The sequence below is a fragment of the Microtus ochrogaster genome, chromosome 2 (genome assembly GCF_000317375.1).
Source record: "Microtus ochrogaster isolate Prairie Vole_2 chromosome 2, MicOch1.0, whole genome shotgun sequence".
NCBI classification, from domain to species: Eukaryota; Metazoa; Chordata; class Mammalia; order Rodentia; family Cricetidae; genus Microtus; species Microtus ochrogaster.
The window spans coordinates 13,997,712-14,006,677 of NC_022010.1; the positions used below are offsets into that span (position 1 = coordinate 13,997,712).

Genomic DNA, 8,966 nt, shown 5'->3' on the forward strand with positions numbered 1-8,966 from the left:
CTAGCTCTGTAGACCAGGCTGGTCTCGAACTCACAGAGATCCGCCTGCCTCTGCCTCCCGAGTGCTGGGATTAAAGGCGTGCGCCACCATCGCTTGGCTTACTCTAAATGTATTTATAACAATCACAGTTGTTAAGAGTCTTCAGGAAATTCATTTTTTAAATTTTCTTGATTTCAGGTATAATTTCTTATAAATTTTAAAATCTGATATAGTTTTTTTATAGTATATTTCTAGCATAACTCTAGTTTAAAACATGAAAAATTTGGGGCTGGAGAGATAGCTCAGAGGTTAAGAGCACTGACTGCTCTTCCAGAGGTCCTGAATTCAATTCCCAGCAACTACATGGCAGCTCACAACCATCTGTAATGAGATCTGATGCCCTTTTTTGGCCTGCAGGCATATATGCAGTCAATATACTGTGAATACATTAAATAAATGACTCTTGGCTTCTTGCTATCTATAAAAAAAAAACCATGAAAAATCTAGTTATCAAGATGGCTCAGTAGCTAAAGTATTTGACGCACAAGAATGAGAGTCCAGATCCCCAGAATCTAGGTGACCCCAGAGTGCCTACAGTGAGGTGCGAGGTGGAGACAGGGATCTCCCATTACAAAGCAATAAACGGGAAACTCTACTTCCAGTTCAATGGAAGGTGAGGACTGGAACCCAAGGTTGTCTCTGACCTCCATGCGCCATGCTGTGATATATGCTTGGCTGGATTCACACATGAACATACACACCCACACAGTGATTACACACATACATATATGCACATTACATGTACACATAGCATAATCATACATATAAAGAACTATCTGACAATTTATATTGAAACTTATTCTAGATCTGTGGAAGAACTGCAGCTAAAACTTACAAAGGCTAATGAAAACGCAAGTGTCCTGCAGAAAAGTATTGGGGAAGTAACTCTTAAAGCCGAACAGAGCCAACAGGAAGCAGCTAAAAAGCATGAAGAAGAAAAGAAAGTATTGGAGGACAAACTGTTGGAACTGGTAAGGAGACGCAAAGGGATGCTGGTAGAGCGGGGGTAGTCACTGTGTGGCCTGATGCCTCACTCCTTTCTTTTCTTCAGGAAAAGAAGATGGAAACAAGCCACAACCAGTGTCAGGACCTGAGAGCCAAGTATGAAAAAGCCAGCTCAGAGACAAAAGCAAAGCACGAAGAAATCCTGCAGAACCTACAGAAGATGCTGGTGGACACAGAGGAGAAGCTGAAGGCCGCTCAAGAGGCAAACAGAGGCCTGATGCAGGATGTGGAGGAGCTGAAAGCACAGGCCGACAAGGCCAAAGTATGTTCTGAGGCACAAACAGTGTGCTTGTGTTATATCTTAACTAAGTTCTGCGTAGAGGCTGCAGGAACTGAGTGACATGTGTGGCCTGTTAAACTCTGCATGCATGGCAGGGTGGTAAACTGCATCTTTTGTGGCTTTAAGTGTTCCATGCCAGGTCTTCTTCCTTGTAGGGGAGGGTAATGGCTATAGGTCTTTCCCGATATACTGTGTAGCCATCACCACCCCCTGCTGCTTGTCCCGAGTGGTTACAACCTCTTCCTGTTGCCTGGGCTCTGTCTGCTTGCTTGCAGTAGATTTTCTGTTTTGCAAAGCATCTTTCTCTGATGTTGGCTGAGCCTGCTCCACCTTGCACTAGGGTAAAGAGAGACAAAGCTCAGAAAAACAGGAGGCAGAGGCCAGGGAAGCAAGTGAGCATTGTATTCAACTGGAGGAGAGCAACTGGCGAGCAGAGTCTTATAGAAAGAACTAGAGCTCTGGAGAGGGCTTTGAAGCTCTGTGAACTTGCTGACAGCTCTGTGAAGCTGGCTTCAAGTAACTCAAGAAAATACCTTATTAGTTAGAAATAGTTAGAATTTTGTATATTGAATCTCAACTTAGGTTGTCAGGATTGTATCTGCACCCCAATATATTCTTCAACTTTGGTAACTTAGTAAAGTTTACCCTTTAACTTTTTAGTGCTCAAAAATTATTTTTGTCTTAAATGTTTATTTTTAATGCATTAGAGAAATGTTTATGTACAAATTTAGTAGAAAGGAATTATGAAAGAGAACTTGAAACTATTAAAAATCTCTTGATATTGGCTTAGTTGTAGAGTGCCAGCCTACTCTGCCCTAGTATCAAATCCCAGGACCAGAACAGACTGGCAACACAAAATCACACCAACTACGTTGATTAAGAGAACCATGATATAGTACATGTCAAGGAGAATGGGTATAGTTTCCCCTCTTCTACATGCTGTCCAAAGTTTCTCCTGTGTCCCTTTTCTCAAAAACACCTCAGCTTGATACACCAACTAATGGTGGATATGATCCCCATGTTTGATGCTACCTGCATGGTCCCCCATGTCTTAAGCCTTCAGTACAGCCTTCTAATGACTTGTGTGAAGCTGACCTGACTTTGGTGGTTTTATATAAACACCTTTTGGTTAAAATCCCAGGATTAGTCCTCTTTCAAATTTTTCATCTGGATATTTGATTTTGAGGAAGAGACCTGGTCATTCGTCCTCCTCACCTTAGACCATGAAACCCAATATGGACAAGTTCAACAGAACCACCATATACAGGTTACCCATGCGTGCTTCAACATTGCCAGGGCATAAATTTCAATTTCATACTTGATTTTAGTGAGTTACAGCTCTGGAGAGTCTGATGAGACCTGAGTGTGTCGCCCCAAGGACGTTTCTGTGTGCAGTCAGGAAGCTTTATGCATCCCTTCAGGAGGCCCCAGAGCCAGGAAGCCAGTGACGCAAACCTCTGCTGTCTAACCCAGGAGCCACTAGCTAGATAAAGCTGTGTAAAGTTAAATTTGTACAGCAGAAAATTCACCTCTCTAGGTGCATTCAGCACGTTCTGAGAGCTCACGTCACATGTCCACCATGGAATTCTGGGTAGAACCAGAATAGACCTCATTAGCTTATCTTATAAATAGTACATTTACAAATACTTTATTGTAGCCAACAGAGCCTAGAAATTAGTCTGCATCTGAGTTACGTGTATATGATGCTGGAACTGACACTTTTAGCCTGTTTTCTCCCCTTCCTACTGAGGAAGGGTTTAAACACTGATAACGTTTTCTTGCTACCTCTCATTTTGATTAACATAAACTCACTGATTTTGTTTTTGCCCCTGACTTATGGATCTTTTCTGAGATAGAAATAATCGAACATAACAGTAAAAAAGTCTTATTCCTAGTGTGCAAACCAGACAAGTTTTCAGAAATGATTTCCCACATCATTTCAAAGAGAAAAAGCTAATAGGCACTTTGCAGTTAATTTTGCCTTTTATTATCCCTTTATGCAGTGCTTTTCTAGTTTTTATCCCTTTATTACTCAGATAGTTTTTATGAGCTTATTGTAGATAATTCTAAAGTTTCATGGTTTAGGCCGCATTAAGTTCTTTGGGCTTGCATTTGTCTGCTTGGTTTCACTTTGTTCCCATTCTTTCCATCTTTTGTCCCTGTAGTCGCTAACCCATTTGTTAACATCAGCCAAAAAAGAGATTGAAGTAATGTCAGAAGAGCTGAGGGCTCTGAAGTCAGAGAAGCAGCTTCTTGTGCAGGAGACAAATGCTTTGCAGTTAGAGAAAGGTTCACTTTTATCAAAGCTTGTAGAAGTGGAGACCAAGATAACTTTGCTTCAGGAAGACCAACAGAAACTGTGGGTAGTAAATGAAAGCCTCCATTTAGAGAAGGAGAAAGTCTCAGAAGAAAAGCAAGTTGCTGAAAAGCGTTTTCAGCAGGAGCATCGGGATAAGGAGTCCCTGGTGGTTGAGAGAGAGAAACTGCTTAAGGAAGTCAGTGTTGTGCAGGAAGAGCTCCTGAAGATGCACCTGGAGAACGACGCCCTGGAAGCCTCCAAGGTGAGCATGCAGGTGCTCATCGAGGAGCTCCACTTCTGCAAGGATAAGCTGATGGCCATGTCCGAGAAGGCCCGGGCAGAGAAAGAGCATCTGGAGGGGCAAGTCAAGAAGCTCACTGCCGAGAATATGTTCTTGTCTAAAGACAAAGATGATGTCATTCAGAAACTTCAGAGCGCTTACGAGGAGCTTGTCAAGGATCAAAAGGCCTTGGTCCAGGAGATCGGTGAGCTCACGACTGAGAAAAAGTCAGCTGCAGAGAAGCAGCTGAGCCTTGATAACACCTGCCTTACCCTAAAGGCCGAGCGTGAGAACCTTCTCCAGAGCAACAGAGACCTGCAGTTTGAGAAGGACACGCTGCGCCAGGGCCAGGAGAAACTGAGCGCCAGCCTGGAGGCCACCCTGCATGTCAAACAGCTGCTCAGCACAGAGGCAGAGACTCTGCGCACGCAGTTAGATTGTGCCAGCAAAGCACTGAGGAAGGCGGAACTGGACACGAGACAGCTCCAGGCCACCAATGCAAGCCTCACAAAGCTCCTGGAAGAGATTAAGACCTGTCGGGCCATCACAGACTCGGAATGTATCCAGCTTCTCCACGAGAAGGAGAGCTTGGCAGCCTCTGAGAGGAAGCTCCTAGCAGAGAAAGAGGAACTGTTAAGTGAAAATAGACTCATCACTGAAAAACTCAGCAAACACTCAGAAGAGACCACACATCTTGAGATGAGCCTAAATGAGAAGATCACGTACTTAACTTCTGAGAAGGAGATGGCTTGCCAGAAAATTGCTAGGCTTAAAAAGCAGCAGGATAGCCTCTTGAAAGAAAAATCAGCACTAGAGATGCAAAATGGAGATTTACTTGCTGAGAGGGAAAATTCTATCAAAACCATAGAAGATCTTAAAAGGAAGTATGACCAAGAGGCTTCAAACAGACGAATCATTGTGCAGGAGAAGATGAAACTGCTCGGTAACATCGATGCTCTGAAGAAAGAGCTTCAGGAAAGAAAGAAGGAAAACCAAGAGCTGGCAAACAGCAAGTGCGACCTCTCCCTGATGCTGAAAGAGGCTCAGGATGCCAAGAAGAATCTTGAGAAAGAGCACACTAGCATGATGCAAGCCAAGGAGAACTTGAACACCGAGCTGAAGACTTGCTGCTGCGAGAAGAACATCTTGCTGAGGGATGGCTTGAACCTGCAGGAAGAGTGCCAGAAATTAAATGAGGAGATTCGTGAAATTCAGCAAACCTTAATCCTAGAGAAGGAGGCCAGGGCAAAGGAAAACGAGGCCTCTTTATATGAAAACAACAAACTTCATGGGAGAATGGTGCTCTTGGAAGAGGAGATTCAGGGGCTGAGGGCATGTACTGAGCAGCTCCAGACTGAGAATTTTACACTTGTCCAAGAAAAGACCAACTCAGAGCAAAAAGTGGTGGAAATAATTAAGGAAAAGGAACTCCTGAGTGCAGAAACAGCTCAGCTCGCTGCCAATATTGAGACCCTCAAAAGCGATTTTGCTGCCCTTTCCAAGTCCAAGTTGGAACTGCAAGAACTACACAGCTGCCTCACCAAGATCCTGGATGACCTTCGGCTGAACCACGAGGTGGCGGTGACCGAGAGAGCCGAGGTGCTTCAGGACAACAAGAACCTCCTGGCCGAGAAACGAGAAATGATGCTGAGGAATGAAGAGGTCCTGAAGGAGAAGGAGAAGCTGGAAGAAAGCTACTTCATCCTCCAGAAGGAGATTAGCCAGCTGGCCCAGACCAACAGCCACATTTCAGCCAACCTCCTAGAATCCCAAAGTGAAAACCGTATTTTGAGAAAAGACAAGAGCAAGCTTACCCTTAAAATTAGAGAGCTTGAGACCCTTCATTCATTCACGGTAAAGTGAGAGGTTCAAGTCTTGAGAGCACCCAGACTCCTCACGAACTGTACAAACAGTGGCGTAGGTGATTTCTCTGTTTTGTAGCCGAGGGAAATCCACCTGAGTAAGCCAACTGTGTGTGTATGTCCAGCTTTTCATTATAACCAGGAAGGCTGACTCGTGAATGTCTAATTGTAGTTGTCTCTCCCCATTTCACAAAGACCTGAGAGCTATGAATAAAAAAGATTCATATTTTCCCTTTTAATTTAAGCGAAGCATTGTTAACTGTAAAAGTTAACTGTTTTCTTGGAGATTTTAAAGCACTATTAGAATGTGTACACACTGAAATACAGTCTGCTATCTGACTTTTATTTCATTCATTATGTCTGTCCTTTTGGAGATGAAAGATGCCCCCGAAATCTCCATGTTGATAGTAGAGTGTGTATAATAAATACAAAATTCTCATGAACATTATTAAGCCCACCAAATGAAATTATAATCAAATATCTTAAGATAGTTTCGATTATTTTTGATATTAGAAGCTAAGAATTTTTATTCCTATATATAATCTTTTTTATTCATAGACATGGTTATATTCATTACTCAGTTTCTCTCATAGATTTTTCCATTCAGTGCTTATCATGGAACACTTGAGCCTTAAATTATAATTGCCAAAATAATTTATATTAGTATATGAAAAATTTTTAGCTTACATTGAGTGATTTCAGCCAGCAGTGGTGGCGCACTCCTTTAATCCCAGCACTTGGGAGGCAGAGGCAGGCAGATCTCTTGAGTTTGAGGCCAGCCTGGTCTACAATAGCTAGTTCCAGGACAAGCACCAAAGCTACAGAGAAACCTTGTCTCTAAAAAAACCAAAAAAAAAAAAAAAAAATTGAGTGATTTCAAAAGCTCCAAATTGAAATAGCCAGAAAAATATTCTACACTTACACCAATAGTTTAAGAGCCATCCAGTTATGTAGGGTAGTTATTCATCATCACCAAATAGTCTGTCAAAGTGATGAGCTCATGCCTGTCAGTGGAACTTGGAGCTTGGATGTAGGTTTAGATGGATGTGAGAACATGGAGATGGTTGAGGCACAGACTCAGGAAAAATGACACGGGAAGGGTCCATTACCTTGTTCTCCTTCATAGTCAGACCCTTCCTGCCTCGGTTTGCCTTAGGGTTGCTGCCTCTCATCCTCTGTGTGCTGCTTAGGCAGTGCCTTCTGAATGTCCCTGATGGTGCAGGAGAAAGTGCCCTTCTCGCCTCCTCACTGTGTCCCTTTGTGCTCAGGCTTCTCAGACTGCAGAAGATGCCATGCAGATCATGGAACAGATGACCAAAGAGAAGACAGAAACGCTGGCCTCCTTGGAGGACACCAAGCAAACAAACGCAAAACTACAGAATGAAGTAAGCTTACCAACTTCATGGAATGTTTGGTCACTTAAGAGTGTGTCTTTTTGAAGTGTGGACTTACAGGTTTGATCTATGTTAGAGTTGCATGCACAACATGCCTTGATAATGTTAAATAAAATTAATTGCTTTATTATTTAATGCACTAAACTTCATGGATTCAAGGTGACACTAGTTACGGTAATGCGTGCCTATGGACACAGTACTTGGGAGGTAGCCGCAGAAGGATTAGGAATTCAAGGCTAGTCTGGGCTATGTGAGGTCCTGTCTAAACAAACAACCTGCCCCCAAAATGAAAAGGAAGCTCTAATATTGTCATTCTTAGATAACTACTTAGTGATGACACTTTCTAGTTTTCATAATCCTTCCTTTTTATCCTACACATTTTCCCCTGAACTTTCTCCTAATTTGGTGCCAACACATTCTATTTCTCCAGCCCCAATATAGGCTTTTTCTTGGCATCCTTTTGTGTTATCTTGAATGAGTCATTTCTAGAGCTGGGCTGAATCTGTGGCATTGGGTTATCCCTTTTCTACCTGCAAGTAGCATTTCCCTTTGGACCTTTCCCATCTTCCTGAAAAGCTGCTATCTGAATAGCCAGTTACCTCACTAAAGTGGTCTGTGACCTTCTGTGTAGCTCCTGGTGCTTTTTAAAGTCACAGGCAGGTAGGACATTCAGAAACTTGTTCATAGGAAGGGACTGCCAGGCGGGATAACTTCATGAAGACATTTGAGGTAATTAGGGTAAATAAAAGCTTACAGAGAGTGCACTCAGATGCAGATTAAAATTAGAAGCCTGAAAAAAAAAGGTTTTCCTAGAGGATGGGATCAGGCAGAATTGTGTCCTCCCTCGGTGTATCTGTTGCTGCCGGATCATAAGGTAGATAACCTGTTTCATGTGCCCATTACTGTGCTTTATTTCCTTGGTTCATAAATCTAGGCTCTTAAAGAATATTAAAAGGAAGGTGTTGATGTTAAAATTAGCATGTTACTTTCTGGGTTTCTGGTTGGTGGCATATGACATGACAAAGAGCGACAACTCCATTCTCTGGCTCTAAGAGATAAGGACATAAAGCCCCGATGGCTAGCCTGGCCCCAGCACCACAGCTTGTATGGAGGAAGAAGAGAACAAGCTCCATCCTTTGTAGATAACTCCTTTGCTAGAACTCCCCACTAGAGGGCGGGCAGGGCTAAGATGGAATGTGTGTGAGCATCCTTCAGTCTTGCTGCATGGCTTCTTCCTCCTCATAGAAATTAAGATGGATAACAATTTCCCCCAACTGACAAATGGTTGATTCAAATAAATAAATTCTGTAATGAGAATTGCATAAGTTTAGAACTGACCTTGATTGGAAATATCTCCTACATTAATTACTAGTCAGTTGTGGGGGGACGATTTTTTGTTTGATTACAAAGATTTTGTTGTTGTTGTTGTTGTTGTTGTTGTTTCGAGACAGGGCTTCTCTGTAGCTTTGGAGTCTGTCCTGGAACTAGCTCTTGTAGACCAGGTTGGCCTCGAACTCACAGAGATCTGCCTGCCCCTGCCTCCAGAGTGCTGAGATTAGAGATGTGAGCCACCACTGCCCGGCTCAAAGATTGATTCTTGATAATGTTGCTGTTTGACAATCCATTTCTTGCTTTTTTTTAAAAAAAAAAAAACTTATTTATTAATTATGTATACAGGGTTCTTCCTGCATATATGCCTTCAGGCCAGAAGAGGGCACCAGATCTCATTACTGATGGTCCTGAGCCTCCATGTGTTTGCTGGGAATTGAACTCAAGACCTGTGAAAGAGCAATCAGTGCTCTTAACC

The 8,966-nt window shown here is 42.8% G+C and overlaps 1 protein-coding gene across 14 annotated transcripts in view; it reads left to right on the plus strand.

The window, feature by feature from the left end:
* The window catches only part of Clip1 (CAP-Gly domain containing linker protein 1), an 88,194-nt gene that overhangs the window by 38,122 nt on the left and 41,106 nt on the right, over nt 1-8,966 (plus strand). For all 14 annotated transcript variants that reach the window (XM_026784208.1, XM_026784212.1, XM_013349947.2 and 11 more), the window contains 3 exons: nt 845-1,010; nt 1,091-1,306; nt 7,034-7,150. In XM_026784208.1, coding sequence (XP_026640009.1) covers nt 845-1,010; nt 1,091-1,306; nt 7,034-7,150 — 499 coding nt within the window. The remainder of the gene's footprint in view (nt 1-844; nt 1,011-1,090; nt 1,307-7,033; nt 7,151-8,966) is intronic.